This window comes from Chiloscyllium punctatum, chromosome 17 (assembly GCF_047496795.1).
Source record: "Chiloscyllium punctatum isolate Juve2018m chromosome 17, sChiPun1.3, whole genome shotgun sequence".
NCBI classification, from domain to species: Eukaryota; Metazoa; Chordata; class Chondrichthyes; order Orectolobiformes; family Hemiscylliidae; genus Chiloscyllium; species Chiloscyllium punctatum.
The window spans coordinates 41,800,691-41,819,638 of NC_092755.1; the positions used below are offsets into that span (position 1 = coordinate 41,800,691).

General features: G+C 40.3%; 1 protein-coding gene across 2 annotated transcripts in view; it reads left to right on the forward strand.

The window, feature by feature from the left end:
- Positions 1 to 18,661, forward strand: part of LOC140487759 (glutathione hydrolase 1 proenzyme-like) — a 142,556-nt gene extending 123,895 nt beyond the window's left edge. For both annotated transcript variants that reach the window (XM_072586992.1, XM_072586991.1), the window contains exons 10-13: positions 1,180 to 1,307; positions 8,133 to 8,245; positions 9,322 to 9,435; positions 17,610 to 18,661. In XM_072586992.1, the coding sequence (XP_072443093.1) occupies positions 1,180 to 1,307; positions 8,133 to 8,245; positions 9,322 to 9,435; positions 17,610 to 17,762 (508 nt within the window). In that variant the 3' untranslated portion in view covers positions 17,763 to 18,661. The remainder of the gene's footprint in view (positions 1 to 1,179; positions 1,308 to 8,132; positions 8,246 to 9,321; positions 9,436 to 17,609) is intronic.
- Positions 18,662 to 18,948: the final 287 nt, after the last annotated feature.

An 18,948-nucleotide genomic window follows, 5' to 3' on the forward strand; every position in this document is an offset into this window, starting at 1 on the left:
CAAAGTGGAAAGTGTTTTTTCTCTCATACTCCTTTTGGTGTTTGCAATGGTGAGATGATGTTGTCTGTATGGTTATGATCATTGTTCAATTCAGTGGTTGCTCAAGTACTTAGGTCTTCCCTTTTGTGAATCCTTTCTTTCAAACTTTCTGCTGTTTTCTGCCTTTTTGCCCATAGAAAGAGAGGATGCTAGATGTTTTCACTCTCTCATGTTCTTGGCGTTTTGCACTCAATTTGACACTCAACAAATCAAAGTGGTTACCAGACAGAACTTCTTCAACTTGAAAGATACCTGGTATTGTTCAGTATTGACTTCCCCCCCCCCCCCCCAATTCCCACTTTTTGTTTCGAGAGCACAAAATTGTGTGGCACAACTCAATGGTGCTTTGCCTATTTTTCAAGTTGCAAAATTTTCTGTATGACTCTATAATTAAAGCTGTCCAACTTCCATTTCATTTTATTGCCCAAAAAATGAAAATATGCTGTCTCTTAGAACATGATCCACCTATCAAAATAGATAACCTCATATTTCACTCCATTATGTTACAACTGCCAAATTTTTGCTCATTCATTTGCCTCTCTAAATCCTCTAAATCTGGTGGGCGGCACGGTGGCACAGTGGTTAGCACTGCTGCCTCACAGCGCCAGAGACCTGGGTTCAATTCCCGCCTCAGGCGACTGACTGTGTGGAGTTTGCACATTCTCCCTTTGTCTGCGTGGGTTTCCTCCGGGTGCTCCGGTTTCCTCCCACAGTCCAAAGATGTGCAGGCCAGGTGAATTGGCCATGCTAAATTGCCCGTAGTGTTAGGTAAGGGGGAGATGTAGGGGTATGGGTGGGTTGCGCTTCGGCGGGGCGGTGTGGACTTGTTGGGCCGAAGGGCCTGTTTCCACACTGTAAGTAATCTAATCTAAAGTAATCTAATCTACACAGCTTTCACTCGTACCTAATTTACTGTCATCTACAAACTTGGGAATATTATATTCAAATTCAAATCATTCATATAGATTATGGATTTTAAAATACTTGCATGAAAGTAAGTAGCGATAATTGGTATTAATCTGTCTTTGGGTGGGTGTTGAACACTGAGACATAAATGAGTGCTGTTTCTATATAATGAATGGATGGAATAAGGAATCTTTGGTGTTATTAAAATAAAGTCTTATTTTTGTTGTTTTGCAGCTTTGGGTCAAAGGTGAGGACCAGCAAAAATGGAATCATTTTCAATAATGAAATGGATGACTTTTCTTCACCAGGCATTCTGAATGGGTTTGATGTTCCACCTTCCCCAGCCAACTTCATCATGCCAGGTCTGTTTTGATCAGTAGACTCAAACAACGGAAATTAAACTTAGTGCTGCTAGACTATAATCTTGCTTAAAGAGACATGCATGTTTTTCACACTAAAAAATTAGAATCTTAAAGAAGAGAAGGAGGCTGTGTAGTCAATCATGCTTGTGTCAGCTTTTGACAGGGCTATCCAATGAGTCCCATTCCCTTGCACTTTTTTCTTGGAGTCCTGAAATCTTTTCCTCCCTTTTCAAAGTTATGATGGAGTTTGCTTCCGCCACCTTTTCAAATTGTAGAGTGAAGCATCAAAGTTACAGCTCAGAAAGAGACCACTCAGCTCACTATTTCAATGCTGGTGACTCTTCAAATGGAATATTTCATCTTAATCTTACTTATTACTCTGTTTTTAAACCGCTTTCAAAAACATAGCTACCTTCTTTTGGGATGTTAATGCAAAAAAAAGTTCAGATATATCAAAAAATACAAATACAAATGTTCCAACAATGAGTAAAAAATACATTCTGTAGGTTAACAACCTACAGGGAAGGTTTTAACATATTTTATACATTCCACGTTAGCTTAATTCCATCACAGCAGCAGCTGAGATAACTTAGTTTGAACACTTTACTGTCACTGCTTATTTCAAAGAAAGGCTACCTTGTAACTTGATATCAATTTTCATGTCACTGGGACCATGTGAAGCATCTTTAAGCAAAGAAGTACTTTTGATTTGAAGTCACCATTGCAGTGCAGAAAAAGTAGCAGAAAAAATACAGCCAGTTCCTGTAAAAACTGACATGGAATAGCAAGATAAACTGCTTTTATGAATACTATGTATTTAAAAACTGAATGGGACACTGTTGAAAATACTTTTTCTCTTCAAGTTGTGTTATATAATGCTTCACAACTACCTAAAAGGCCGGCTAGAGAACAATACACCATCAGCTTAGCTTTAGTGCTTCAGCATAAAGCATTGGTCTTGAATGCATGCTGTTCGTATTGAACCACAACTTGTTCCTTTTAAATGGAGAAACTAAGGATAAGATGTGATATATCATCATATGATAGATGGGTAAAAGAGAATAATAAGTAAGGGGTGACACACAGTTTAGTTTAAATAGCCCAATGTTATTCTATTACTCGTACCCGTACCCCTGCCAAATATCTGTCCTTTCTTTCTTGAACATGCCAACATTTACCATCCCCACTGTCTTCCTAGACAGTACAGTCCATATATTCAGCAATATTTTATCTAAAGTGTTTACATTAAAATACTTCATTTTTGTCCTGAGTGCTGAAAACATTCTGAAGTTCCAGGCATGCATAACACAAGAAGGGTGTTAAAAGTGGAATGGTATTAAAACACCAGACTGGGTAGATCTTTAAATGGTGTCTCTGATAACTGATCAGAGTCTGCCATAGGAGCCACTGAGTGCTAAGCTGAGCTGGTTATAAGGTGGTCAATTCTCTGGGATTCTGTCTCAGTTGAGGTACTAAATATTTGCCCCTCTAGCTGCGACCCCATCCACTGTCAATGCCCCACATCAATGCCAACCCCATTCTACTCTGCACGTCCCCAAGCATGTCAATCCCATGACCCATGGCCTCTTATAACCCCAATGCCAGCATGCCAGTCTTTGCTGTTGCATCCTTCATGCCAAGTCACTAAGTAGGAAGACCTCCAGAGTTATGCTAAGAAGAAATCAAATGAAATTTTAGATATCTATACAGATTTCACTTTATGAAAATATCTAAAAGTTCATTGAGTACATTTAAGTCCCCTCAATTACTTAAGAAATTAAATAAATTAATATTTGTATTCATTAGCTAACATCAAAAACCGTTAATCCTTTAATAATGTCTTAGACCTCCAATATTGAACTTATTTTAATATAAAACAAAGAACAGCAAATGCTGAAACAAAAACAGAAATTTGTGGAGAAACTCAGAGGTTTAGCAGCATCTGGCAAGAGAAAACAGAATTATCATTTTGATACTTCTTCAGAACTAATATTATCCCACTGTGATAAAGTCATGGAAACAATCCATCAGCATCAGTTATATAGTGATAGCACTGAGGTTATACAAGCATTTATTGAGATTCCAAGCAGATTTTTAAAAAAGGTGTCACAGACAGCACTTTTCAAATCAAGGTTTCAAGGGCAGGAGATTAAATTGGATTGAACTTTACAGTTCCATCGATCTTTTCTGCCCCTTTCTGTATTTGGATATACCCGAAAAGAATGTTATGCCACACTCTGCAGGATAAAGCTTACTAACTTGATAGAATTTTGATAGAATATAAGGATATGATAAAGATGATTGATGAGGGTCGAGCAATGGATGTTGTTAACATGGATTTTAGTAAGGCTTTCAACATGGTGCCTCATGGTAGGCTCATCCAGAAGGTTAAGATACATGGGAACCACAGCGACATGGCCGCATTGGCTTGCTCATCGAAGACAGAGAGTAGTGATGGAAGGGTGTTTTCAGGCTGGAGGTCTGTGACTACTGGTGTCCCGCAGGGATGTATATTGGGACCTCTGCTGTTTGTGAGATATATAGATGAAAATGTAGATGGGTGGGTTAGTAAGTTTGTAGGCGATACAAAGATTGGTGGAGTTTTGGATAGTTTAAAAGGTGATCAAAGGAGACAATAGGATATAAATCAATTGCAGATATGGGTAGAGAAACAGCAGGTGGAGTTTAATCCTGATATGTGTGAGGTGCTGAACTTTGGGAGATTAAATGTCAAGGTAAAGTATACAGGACACTAAACAGCATTGACATACAGAGGGATCTTGGGGCTCAAGTCCAAAGCTCTCTGAAAATGGCCACACAAGTAAATAGGGTGGTAAAGAAAGCATACGGCATATGGCATTGGTCAGGGAATTGAGTACAAGAGTCAGGATGTCATGTTGCAGCTTTACAAGACTTTGGTTAAACCACCTTTAAAATATTGCATTCAGGTCTGGTTACACATTACAGGAAATTTGTGGAAGCTTTGGAGAAGGTGCAGAAGAGGTTTACCAGGATGCTGCCTAGTTTACAGGGTATGAGTTTGGGTTGTTTTATCTTGAGCAGCAGAGGCTGAGCTGGGACTTGACAGAAGTCTATAAAATTATGAGATGCATAGATAGGATTGACAGTCGGAATCTTTCTCCGAGAGTTAAAATGTCTAATGCTAGGGGACATGCATTTAAGCTTAGAGGGGGAAAGTTCAAAGGAGATGTGAGGGACAAGTTATTTTACATAAGGAGTGGTAGGGGTCTGGAATGCACTGTCAGGGGTGGTGGTGGAGGCAGATACAGTACAGGCATTTAAGGGACTTATATAAATATGCAAGGAATGGAGGGTTTGGACCAATGGCAGGCAGAACGGATTTGGTGTCATGATTAGCGCAATATTGTGGGCCGAAGGGCCTGTTCCTGTGCTGTACTGTTCTATGTTCTAGAAGGCCTTGCTCCAGAGAAAATTGGGTTTCCTTGTCCCTGTTGTATTTGGATTGCTCTCATGTCATTTCCCAACCCTATTCTCCCACCAGCAGAAGTAGGATCCAACAGAAATGGGAAACAGCGTACCTCTGATTGTCACTCCCTCAGTTACTCTTGATCACAGTGCTGAAGTTTTATAAATCTATGCTGTCTGTGTCTGATGGCAGATGTTTTTTTCAATTATTCTATTCTTTACGATAAACTCTTATCTAGATTAGATTACTTACAGTGTGGAAACAGGCCCTACGGCCCAACAAGTCCACACCGACCCTCCGAAGAGCAACCCACCCAGACCCATTCCCCTACATTTACCCCTTCACCTAACACTATGGGCAATTTAGCATGGCCAATTCACCTAACCTGCACATCTTTGGACTGTGGGAGGAAACCGGAGCACCCGGAGGAAACCCACGCAGACACGGGGAGAATGTGCAAACTCCATATAGACAGTTGCCCAAGGTGGGAATCATTCCTAAACCACAGATGTTACTAATTTATTTTTTGTCCCCTAAATTTCCCCTTGTACCCTTTAAAAATAGCAGAATGACATTTATATTTGTCAATTTTTATAGAATGTTAAGAACAAGTAAAGGTCGTTCAACCAGTCAGGCCTGCTCTGCCACTCAATTCCTTTACTGTGTTGGGGTAAAATTCTTGGAACTTCCTCCTTAACAGCATTTGTGGGTGTCCCTAAAACAAATGGACTGCAGCAGTTCAAGAAATCAGCTCAGCAACATCTTCTGAAGGACAATTGCAAATGGACAATAAATTCTGACCTAGCCAGAGATGCTTGTATCTTCTGAATGAGTTTGTAAAAACTTAAATCATATCGCTGACTTTAATTCCAATTGCTCAACATTTTTCCAGATGCCTTGTTATCCATAATTGACAAAAACCTATCAAACCCAGTCTAAAAAGCTCCAATTGTCCCTCTGCATGGGTGTCATTTTCAATAAGGAAATGTAAGTTTTCATGGATTCATGTGAAACATATCATGTAACCACTAATCCCAAATTGCAAACTAAATAGCCTCACAATTCTCCAGATCACATCAAAATTCTGCTGTTCTGTCACATCTATTTGTGAATGATGCCATATAATTTTCCAAAGAGCAGGAATCCTAAGCACATTGAATACAGTAATGAACATGGACCATGGCCAACATCTAGCTTTAGTGTTGAAGACTTGTGCTCCAAGACTTGCACATCTAGCTAAGCTGTTTCAATATAGGTACAACATTACAATATGACAAAGTGGAAAACTACCCAATTATGCTCTGAACACAAAAGACAGAACTAAACCAATCTGCCATTGACCACCCATCAGTTTAATTTCAATTATCAACAATGAGGAGAAATGTCAGCAATTGTATTATGAAAAACACTTAACAATAACAATAATACTGGAAATATTATAGAAAATGCTGAAGATACTTACTGATAACTTGTCTATCAGTACTCAGTTTGGGACCAACCTGAACCATCCAGTTTCAGACCTCTTCATCCAAAAAAGCATCAAAGATCTGAAGTTCAGAGATGAGACATGTCCTTAACATGAAGGCAACATTTGACCAAGTGTAGTGTCAAGTTGCCTCAGTCAAATTGACATTCAATGAAAATCAGGAAAATGTCTTCACTGGCTTGAGTCAGGACTACATCAAAGGAAAATTGTTATGATTATTGGTTGACAATCAGACTGCAGAAGTTTTTCATTGTGATTAGCCAGGTCCATTTTTTTCAAAAACATTTTCAATGACCACACCTTCAGAAGTGGAGATGTTTGCAGATGATTACACAATGTTCAGTTGCATTCACATCTCCAGAGATAATGAATCAGTTCATGCCTGTGTTCAACAAGGCTTGAGAAATATTCAGCCTCAGATGGATGAGTAGAAAATGAATTCATACTACACAATTAGAAGGCAATAATCATCCACATTAGGAGAGATTCTAACAACCTGCTCTTGATATTTGACATCAAATGGGGATTACCACTGACCAGAAACATAACTGGAACAGGACTTAAAAGCTACAGCTACAAGAACAGTTCAGAGGCTGAATATTCTAAGCTCAAGACTTGCCTTTTGGCACCCTAAACGCTGTTCAGTATCTAAAAGACACAAGCGAGACTCTCCATTTTCAATGGTTTCAGCTTTAACAAGAAGTTCAATACTATCAATGACAAAACAATCAATTGAATTGCACTACATCCTCGACTATTACATTCACTCTTTCCGTCAATTACACCGCAAGATGTAAAGCAACAACCCACTGAGGTTCTTTTCCAGCGCATTGCAAACCACCATCTCTAGTACTTGCAAGAATAAGGGCTGCATGGGGACAGCAGACTTGCAAGTTTCCCACCAAGCTGTACTGACTCAGAAATACATTAGTGTTCCTTCTTTGCTGCTAGATCAAAAACTATACTCCACAGCACTGCAGCTGCACCTATACAACAATTGATATTTTTATGCCTTTTATGTCCACCGGAACAGCACATACTCAGGCTTGGTAATAGTGGTGTCTGGGACATTGTCTGAGAGGTATGATTTCATGAGTATGACTATGTCAGACTGTTGCTTGACTCACAATTTCGGAACTAGTCCCCAGAAGATTTGAAGGAAGATTGACAACTGAGTTTGCCTATTTCATCCTTTCTTGTTCAGCAAGACGGTGAACAGTTATCAGGGATAGAAATATGGATGAGGGCACAATCAAATTACACTGATCTTATTGAATAGTTGAGCAGGCTCAAGGGTCTGAATAGCCTATTCCTAATCCTGTTTGTATGGTGTTACTGAGGGGCAGCATGTATTTGGGAAATAGGAAGGGGTCAAATATAAATCCTTGGAGTATATAAGAGTAACAGAGAGGGAAGAGAGATGAGCATTGCAAGCAACATGCTGGTTACCATTAGACAGATAAGAATCTAAACAGGTGAGAGCAGTCCCACCAGCTGGGAAACGGTTAGAGGGGAATGATGTGGTCAAACATGCCAAAAGTCGCAGACAGGTCTTGAAGGTCAAGGAGGGAATATATATCTTTTTACTGTCCCATTTCCTTGATACAAGCTGATTTTGTCATGTGACAGCAGTGGAAACATACACCACATGAACGAAGCCATTAAGAATTTAATACAGCAGAACCTTCTTAATGGCAATTAAAGATGCGACTAAATGTTAGCCTTGCTGTGATACCAACATCCACGGAAGAATTTCTTTTTAAAAAGTCTACACATGATAATTGAAGTGTGATTCACTTTTCAATGCCCCAGTATTCAATATTATACTTAATAAACATATTCCTAAATGCAATTGACCATAACGCTTTAAAAAATATTCTTTTCTCAATAGGTAAAACACCTCTATCCTCTATGTGCCCCGTCATTATACTTGATAAAAACAAGTCAGTGAAAATGGTGGTGGGAGGATCAGGAGGAACAAAAATCACGACAGCAACTGCTCTGGTATGTATTAATGGAATATGAGGATCTAAACGGAGTGCATGGAAACAGGTTAAAAGAGTTAAGACATCATGTTGCAACTGTATAAGACATTTGATGAAGCCATATTTGGAGGTACTATGTGTAATTCTGGTCTCCCTGCTGTAGGAAGGATGTTATTAAACTGGAAAGCGTGTAAAAAAAGATTTACAAGAATGTTACTGAGACTGGAAGGTTTGAGTATTAGAATCCCTACAGTGTGAAAGCAGGCCATTCAGCCCATCAAGTCCACACCAATCCTCCAAAGAGCATCCCACACAGAGCCACCCCCTTCCATATTCCTCTAACCCTGCATTTTCCATGGTGAACCCACCTAACCTGCAAACCTCTGGACACTATGGGCAATTTAACATGGCCAATCCACCTAACCAGCGCATCTTTGGACTGTGGGAGGAAACTGGAACACCCAGAGGAAACTGACGCAGGTACGGAGAGAATCAGCAAATTCCATTCAGACAGTTTCCCAAGGCTGGAATCGAACTCTAGTCTCTGGCACTGTGAGGTAGCAGTGCTAAATACTGAGCCACTATGCCAACTCAATAAGAGGATGGATCGGCTGGGACTTTTTTCCCTGAAGTGTGGAAAGCTGAAGGGTGACCTCATAGAGACTTACAAAGTCACGAAGAGCATAGCTTAGGTAAGGTCTTTCCCCAGGATAGCCTAATTCAAAATCAAAGGGTTTAGGTTTTGCTGGGTTTAAGGTGGGAGAGAAAATAGTTAAAAGGGACCTAATGGGCAACTTTTTTACACAGAGGGTGATGCGTAAGTGGAACAAGCTGCCAGAGGAAGTGGTAAAGGCAGACACAGTTACAGCATTTAAAATACATTTGGACAGGTACATGAATAGGAAAGATCTGGAGGGATATATACCAAATTCAGGCAAATAGAACTAGTCAATTTTAGGAAACTTGGTTGGCATGGACAAGTTGGGCTGAAGGGCTTGTTTTTGTGTTTTATGACTCTATGACTAAATATTAGGAGACTGTGAGGAAGTCTAACTTGTCATTTGATTCATTCACTGTTCCTTCTTATATTTGTAGGTTATAATGAACGTGCTGTGGTTTAATTACAATGTTAAGAAAGCTGTGAATGAACCCAGAGTTCACAATCAACTATTCCCCAATGTGACTCAAGTTGAAGAAGCTATGGAGAAGGTTTGTGTACATTTTGTGCATAATGTATGAACTAGATGTTGTTTACTATTGCCATCAGGTTTGTAAATTACAGATTTCCATTCATCTCCCACCTCTCTGGCTGCAAGAATCTCCTATGGTATCTACCATCATGGAAATATACAAACTTGCAATGCATTCATTTATGTGTGTGTCAGCTACACTCACTGCACTCCACAAATGAGCCCTGTGTCTTTCTTTGTTTCAATGTTTTTCAAATATTTCTGTTTTCCTTGAAGAGCTGAAATCATCTGATACAGTCTTTCAAAATCATGAGAAGTCTGATTGGATTAGATAGGGAGAAACTCTTCCTGTTTGTAGTAAGATCGAGAGCCAGAGGGGACAGATTTAAAGTGTTTTTGCAAAAGCAGCAAATGTGAGGTGAGAAAATGTGAGGTTTTCACACAGCAAGTAGTTAGGGTTCAGAATTAATTAATAGAACTCACGTGAAATGCTGGGAGAGTTAGTGCAGATGTGATGGGCTGAATGGCATCCTTCTGCACCTTAATAACTTTGTGGTTTATCTAATTTTCCTCTAAAAGATGGTCAAATCACGTGAATACTTTTAGATTAGATTAGATTAGATTAGATTACTTACAGTGTGGAAACAGGCCCTTCGGCCCAACAAGTCCACACCGACCCACCAAAGCGTAACCCACCCAGACCCATTCTCCTACATTTACCCCTTCACCTAACACTACAGGCAATTTAGCACGGCCAATTCACCTAACCTACACATTTTTGGATTGTGGGAGGAAACCAGAGCACCCGGAGGAAACCCACGCAGACACAGGGAGAATGTGCAAACTCCACACAGTTGCCCGAGGCTGGAATTGAACCCGGGTCCCTGGCACTATGAGGCAGCAGTGCTAACCAGTGAGCTACCGTGACCCCCTCCCCACCTCCCCTAGTGCTTGTAACTGTGAAGCAACAGTGATGTGTGGCTTGGGGGGTGAACTTCTGGTGGTCATGTTCCCGTATATCTACTGCCCTTATTCTTCTAGGGACTAGAGGGCGCAGGTTTGGAAAGTGCTATTGAAGAAGATTTGGCAATTAGCTGCAGTGCAGTTTATTGTATATCCTAGTGTCGTTGTACACCGGTGTTGGAGGGAGTGAATGGTGGTGGTTGGGGTGTTGATCAAGAGGGCTACTTTGTCCTAGATGTTGCAGAGCTTTGAGTATTACTAGAAACAAACCATTCAGGGAAATTCTAATAAAACCCTCAACTGATGCCTTGTAGATAATGGACAGGCTTTGTGGTGTCAAGAGCTAAATAACTCACCTCAGAAAACACAGAACCTGCTCCTATAGCCACAGGACTTATTATGGTTTTCCCAATGTTACAAAATCAAAAGCGTGTATGGTCACTTTCAGATAGAAAGTGCTTTTCTGAATTTAAAGTACAGCTGCAGCTGCCAGCTAAAGGTCAGTCTGTTCCAAATGTAACAACTGGCTTTTAAATGGGTACCTGAGTTTTGGTTGTTGCTTTGACAACAATTCGAATTTAACCAATCAGATTATGCCCAGGATACCAGAAGCTAATGCAATTTGAATTTTATTGTTTTGACGCCTGGAAGCCAATAAAATTATAAGAATTTAATGTGTCCCAGGGGGGTGGGGGGGAGGTTTATAAACCTCAATATAAGCCTCAATATTATTCAGAACTTGCTGCACATGAACATGGTTTGTCTCACTACTTGAGTTGTAAATAATACTAAGTACTGAGCATTTCACATCCACAATTAGTCATTTTGAAAATTAGCGGGAAAGCAACTACCATAAAGCCAGAGAACTAACTACCTATTTAACATCTTGCTCCTCAGGAAATTAGAAGGCATTCTCTATCAAAGGTGTATTTTCATGTGAAACATACTTGCAATAAAGAGAAAGAAGATGGCCCAGGGAGATAAGCAGCCAAAAGAGTGAAGACATAGAAGAAGACAGAGACTGTGTGATTTTGAGATTAAGTTAATGTAATTTTAATTAGTGTCTTATTGGAATAGCCTATTTTATAGAGTTGGAGTCAGACAGCAAGCAGTTAAGAGAAAGGGGGGCTTAGATTTGTCAACAGTTTTTGTTTAATGTTCACTTTTAGAGTTAGAAAATAAATTGATGTTATTTTTTTAAATAGTGGAATTTGGGAGTTCTCTGTCATTCATATTTTAACAGATTATGAGGCAAGTAAGCTTATTTGAGTTTTGGTTAATTAACATAGGGGTTCGGCCACCACTTCATAACACCTGCCTAGTTTCGGGTTGATGGTAACACTCAGGTATTTATGCTCAAGGATAAAGTAATGGCAGTGTCTGTGAATGTCAAGGAAAGAAGGTTAAATGTTAGAACATAGAACATAGAAGAATACAGCGCAGTACAGGCCCTTTGGCCCTCAATGTTGCGCTGATCCAAGCCCACCTAACCTACACTAGCCCACTATCCTCCATATGCCTATCCAATGCCCGTTTAAATGCCCATAAAGAGGGAGATTCCACCACTGCTACTGGCAGGGCATTCCATGAACTCACGACTCGCTGAGTAAAGAATCTACCCCTAACATCTGTCCTATACCTACCACCCCTTAATTTAAAGCTATGCCCCCTCGTAATAGCTGACTCCATACGTGGAAAAAGGTTCTCATGGTCAACCCTTTCTAAACCCCTAATCATCTTGTACACCTCTATCAAGTCACCCCTAAACCTTCTTTTCTCCAATGAAAACAGCCTCAAGTGCCTCAGCCTTTCCTCATACGATCTTCCTACCTGTTCTTTTGGTGGAGATGATTATTGCCTAACATTTGCCATTTATGAGCTCAAGCCTCAATATTATTCAGAACTTGCTGTACACGAACATGATTTGTCTCACTACTTGAGGAGTTGTAAATAATACTACTGAGCATTTCACATTCACAATTAGTCATAAGCCTTGAGAGACCAAAGGCTTATCACTCTGTTTACTGTGTCACTATCATCCATCCATTCAGTATCTGGTATTGTCCACCTACCTAGTCCTTCTTAGCCATTTCTTTCTGATGTTTCACTACCAATAGTCAACAACACCAGATTCTCACCCCACCTTTTTTTAGTCTTTGTACTTTCTCAATTTCTACTCCTACAGTTTAAAGCTTCTGGGACAATTAGTGCAGATCATTAAAAACTGCAGTTAAAGTTATAATTATATAATTTTTCACACGATTACAATCAGTGCCTAATCAAAATCAAATTCAGAAGATGAAGTTGTAAATAAATTGTAAGAGGTAGTAATACAAGTCCGTTCTAAATTTTCAGAAAATTAATATCTCAGTTCAATCTTCAAGTGCCATCAGCAGAAGGGAAGCAACAGATCAGTCCTTCTTATTTTAAATAGTAAGTTTTATTATTTACTAAATAATTAAATAGTGTTGAAAAGTGTGGCACTGGAGAAGCACAGCAGGTCAGGCAGCATCCGAGGAACAGGAGTGTTGACATTCATCAGGAATGTGGAGGTGTAGGGAGGGGGTCTGAGAGATAAATAGGAGAAGGTTGGGGCTGGGGGAAGGTAGCTTGGAATGCGATAGGTATGTGCAGATGTGGCATGATGGTGATAGGTCAGAGTGGAGGGTGGAGCCGACAAGAAGATGGAAAGGTGGGACAGTTCAAGAGGGCGGGCCTGAGTTGGAGGGGTGGATCTCAGATGAGGTGACGGAGGGATGAGAAAACTGGTGAAACTGATGTGATGCCATGTGTTTGGAGGGTTTAAAGGTGGAAAATAAAGTGCTCTTCTCCAGGAGTTAGATGGCAAGGATTTGGCTGTAGAGGAGGCCCAGGACTTTCTTGTCCTTGGACTTGGGGGGGGGTGGGGGGGTGGTTGAAGTGGTCGGCCACAATGCGATGGGGTTGTTTGGTGCATATGTCTCCCAGAGAGGTTCTCTGGAACGTTCTGCAAGTTGGCATCCTACCTCCACAATGTCAAGAAGACCACATCAAAAGCAACGGACAAAGGAGATGAAATGTTTAGATGTGTAGGAAAATCTCTGCCAGATGTGGAAAGATCTTTTGGACCCTTGGATAGAGGTGAAGGAGGAGGAGGTTTGCACCTCTTGCAGTGGCAAGGGAAGGTGCTGGGAGTAGATAGGGGGGGTTGGTGAGGGGGGCATGGATCTAACAAGGGAGTCGCAGAAGGAATGGTCTCTGCAGAATGCTGTGGGGGTGGGGAGGGAAATATATCTCTGGTGATGGGTCAGACTGTGGTGGAAGTGGCAGAGGAGACTGTGTTGTTTCCAGAGATTGGTGGGGTGGAAGGTGAGGACCAGGGGGGTTCAATTCTTGTTGCAGTTGGAGGGATGAGGTTCCAGGGCAGAGGTGATATTAGTGAAAATTCTGGTATATTAGGGAAGTACAGTTAGAGCTAAATCTGTAGCATTATCGCTGGTTCCACTATATCCAGGAGCACAGAGCAGACTGGAAGCTCAGTAATGATAACAGAATTGATAGCTGGGGAAGCAGTCAAGCATTTTTTGATGCAGGCAAAATAGTATGTTGCCTTCTTGATGTCAGGTTCAAGATTGTCAATTTGCAGATCCAGAACATCCTGAACAGGAAGGGTGAACAGCTAATTACTGTGGTCCACTTTGGTACCAATGACATAGGTAGAAAGAAGGATAAGGTCCTGCAGTCAGAATTTGGGGTGTTATCAAGGAGAACCACAAAAGCAATAATATTTAGTTTACTCTGCATTATCATGCACAAATAAATGTTGAACTAGGAGGATGGAATAGGTGAATGCCTGACTGGTGAAAAGATGCAAAACAGAGGGCTTTCAATATCTGGGACAATGACATAAATTCTAGGGGCTATGGAGCCTATTCAGGCTGAAGAGGTTGCCCCAAAATAGACAAAGGATTAACTTTCTTGCAGGATGATTTATCAATGCTATTGGGGAGGAATTAAACCAACTTGGCAGTTGTGAGACTGGGAATCAGGACAAGTATAAAAGAGGGTCACAAAGTTGAACAGAGAAGTGGAGAAACATATAACACTAGAATATATTAGCTTGCTTCAAAGTAAGAAGAAAAGTAATGAAGTCTGACTTAGGGTTAATGTGCATGTATGTGAGTACATAAAAAGTAGTAAAAAAGGTTGGTGATTGGCAAACCCAAATGTTTGTGGCAATAATGGATTCACAAAGAAGGGCAAGACTATGTATTAAATATTAATGGTTGCCTCAAGTTGTTTTGGAAAGTTTAGGAAGGAAGGAAAGTAGGTGGCAGTATTATTTAAGAAAAACACTGCAGTGCTAGTGAGAGAGAGAGACAGAGGAAGTACAATTGCATTGTTTGGTGTACTGTACAAGCCATAAACTTGTTGGAAAAATGTGCAGGAACAAATTTGCAAGGGCAATACAGAAAAGTGTAAGAATTCTATGATAGCTATAATGGGGGGCTTTCATATGGGATTATAGTAATGAAAAAGGGCAAACAGGGCAGAAATTCATAGAGTGTGCGCAAGAGAATTTCTAGATGAGTATGTTTCAAGACCAGAGGGAAGGATTGCTGTAGCTGGCTCTTGGGAATGTGTTGGACTTATGATGCAATTATCAGTAGAGTATCATTAGAGAACAATTTTCATATCACAAGAGTTTGGTTTTGGAAAGAACAGAGTAAGTATAATTAATTGGAGCAAAATCAACTTCAACTCAGTAAGAATGAATCTGGTCAAGGTAAACAGGAATCAAAAGCTGGCAGATAAAATTGTACCTGAACTGTACTATATATTTAAAGAGACAGTTCAGGTCCACTCAAGATATATTCCCATGAACAGAAAGGAGGGTTGTAGGGATGGGGAGGGGCGGTGGGCAGCAAATGCAAAACTCCCTCTATGATCGATGCGATAGATAATAAAAAGTGTGCTAATGACAGATGTCAGGTTGTTTGTAAATAAGGGAATCCAAGACAGAGTATGAAAACAGACTGACAGATCATAAGAAATAGGAGCCAAAGTAAGTATTTAGAAAATAGAACATTGAACAGTACAGCACAAAAACATCTATCCCTAATAAGTCCATTCTTCTCCAAATGTGAGTTAAATCTTATCCCTAAGAATCTTCTTCTATAATTTCCCTACAACTGGTCTAAGGCTGACCGACATATAAATTCCTGGATTATCCCTGTTGCCCTTCTTGAACAAAAGAGCGACATTGGCTGTTCTTCTGGGACCTTGCTTGTGCCTAAAGAGGATACAAAGACCTCTGCGAAGATCCCAGCAATCTCCTCCTTTGCCTCCTTCAGTATCCTGGGATAAATCCTGGACCTAAGGGGCAACTGTTTCACCCAGAGGGTGGTACATGTATGGAATGAGCTGCCAGAGGAAGTGGTGGAAGCTGGTACAATTGCAACATTTAAAAGGCATTTGGATGGGTATATGAATAGGAAGGGTTTGGAGGGAGATGGGCCAGGTGCTGGCAGGCGGGACTAGATTGGGTTGGGATGGGTTGGACCAAAGAGTCTGTTTCCATGCTGTACATCTCTATGCCTCGATGACTCTAAATCCCATCAGGCCTTGGAGACTTATCTACCTTGAAGTTTTTCAAGAAAACCCAATATCTCCTTAATATCAACATGTCCCAGAATATTAACTAATCTCACCATATCCTTCTCCTTCATGAATACCAAGCCAAAGAACACATTCAGGATCTCAAGTAGTTCCTCTGGCTATACACATAAATTTCCTCCTTTGTCCTGAAGTGGACCTACCTTTCCTTACTTACTCTCTTATATACATATAAAATACTTGGGGATTCAAATTAATCCTACTTGCAAAGGACATTTGATTGCCCCTTTTAGCCCTCGTATTTCTGCACTGACCTCTCCCAAAGAGTATCCCACCCAGACCCAGCAACACCACCATCCTGTTCCCTTAACCCCACATTGTATTATGGCTAACCCACCAGACTACATATCTCTGGACACTATAGGGCAGCTTAGCATGGACAATTCATCTAACATGCTTACTACAGTCCCTCTGATGTTCAATACTTTCCACGGTTCTATCATTAATAATGTTTAGCTCTCCCCAGCAACTGTCTGTGTGGAGTTTGCACATTCTCCCCGTGTGTCTGCGTGGGTTTCCTCCGGGTGCTCCGGTTTCCTCCCACAGTCCAAAAATGTGCAGTTTAGGTGAATTGGCCATGCTAAATTGCCCGTAGTGTTAGGTGAAGGGATAAATGTAGGGGAATGGGTCTGGGTGGGTTGCTCTTCAGAGGGTTGGTGTGAATTTGTTCGGCCGAAGGGCCTGTTTCCACACTGTAATCTAATCTAATAAGTGCATTACCTCACAATTCTTCAGGTTGAATTCTGTTTGCCATTGCTCTACCCACATATCCAGTCCATTGCTAACTTCCTGCACTTAACAGTTATCCTGTTCACAATTTATCACCAAACCAATGTTTATGTCATACATAAACTTCTTGATCATACCCCTACATTTAAGTCCAGTCATAATTTACACCATAAACAGCAAGGAGTCCAGCAATGATCCCTGTGGAGCTCCATAAGTAGCAAGTTTCCAGTCACAGAAACATCCCTCTATCATCATTCTTTTCTTTCTGCCTTTCAGATGATTTTGAATCCAATGTGCCACTTTGCCTTGGATCTCATTGGCTCTTATTCTCTTGACCAGTCTGCCATTATCAAAAGCCAAATGTCTGGGTAGATGAGGGTGAGTAGTAGAATGGGATTAGAATCAGTTGTGAGGATCATCATGGGGAGGGGTAGATGGTTAATGAGATGAATTTAAAAGATATGACAAGAAATCTTGCTAGGCTTTGTGGAAAGTGAGCCTCTGTGAAACCTGAAAACTGAGACAACCACAAAAACTTTAAGATTTGGTCCACTGAATTCTCTTCTCTAAAATGACTTTAGGTGCTAGGGAAAAATTAAAGCTTTTAAAACAAACATTAATAATAAAGTTCTGGGTCAAAAGCATATAAATTCGGTTGTTGTACAGATTAGCCATGAATTAATTGAAGAGCCATAAAGACTCACTGGTACCGCACAACTTCATCCATTATATCCACTCCTCATCTATACCTTCCCATATCAGGAAACATCTGGAATATTTATTTTTATTACTATGTCAAAACTTTGATAATGAATTCACAATTACTGACTTTTGTTGGTTTTGTAGGCTGTGCAAGAAGGCTTGCAAGAGAGACACCACACATTGAAGATGATAACCAAGCTTACATCAGGCGGTGTAGTCCAGGCCATCGTTAGAGATGAAGGAAAGTGGTTTGCTGAATCAGACTACCGTAAAGGGGGCAAACCTGCAGGTTACTGATGGGCCTGTGGGACTGTGATCAGCAGAATGGTGTTAAAGTTCATATTTACAGCAGCATGATATGGGGTTTCATGAATAATTAACTAATGGAGTGACGATGAGTGAAAGTACTTAATAAGCAATGTCATTTTATCAAGCTTATCAAGCCAATATATATTAGATATTTACTGTATTTTTATTCTGCAAAGATCTGTCTTGATAAAGCAGGACCCAATAGGGTGTTACAAAGAGATTGCCTTGTGTTGAAGGCAGGGCTTTGTCAATTATTAATCTTATTTTCATCAGATCCAAGTGTTAAGTTGCTGGAAAAAATTTCTATCTGTTATTCAGTTTAACAATTTCCAGGCAATGAATTCAAAGCTGGATTATTTGGGTCCAATAGGTGGGCGGTGGTAACGGGAACGAAACCCAAATTAAAACTGAGAAGCTGCACACCTCTCAGGACCTCAGATCTCAATCAATACATACACAAGGGTGACTTTCTGCACTCTTCTTCGTACCTTAGTACCTTACTAATGATCTTAGTACCTTCAGTGGAAGCAATGCCAGATAATGAACATAAACGCTGCTGACACATGAGCTCCTGAACCAAAGTTCTAGCAGACAAGCAGGAAAACCTCTTGAGATGTTCTGTCCCCTTTTATTGCTGCTATTCTATGGACTGGATGTAATCTTTTGTATTCAATATAATCAATGTCATCTAGTCATTTCTCTAACTGACAAAATTAGTGAATTATGTGATCTTGAAACAAATTGTCCTCAGAGTTCTTTAACATATTCATTTTTTCTCTATTTTTATTCTTTTAGAATGCTCTAATCCTTGCAATTATGTTCCTCTCTTGCTGTGAATAATTCTACTAACTATTTCACTGCCATATTATGCAACTGTCAATAAATTATAAAACCTAAATTTTGTTTTGCATCATTTTTATTTAATCATGGATACTGGGGTTTCACTAACAAGACTGGCAGTTATAATTCATCCATAAATGACCATGAGAAAGTGGTGCTGAGCCGTCTTCTTGAATCACTGCAATTCATTTGCCCTGAGGGAAAGAATTGAGGAGTTTGATCTAGAATTTATGAAGGAACAGTAACGTATTTCAAAGTCAGGAATACTGTGTGATTAGGAGGGCAAACTGTAGGTAGCAATGCTCCCAAGCACCTGCTGCCCATGTCACTAATG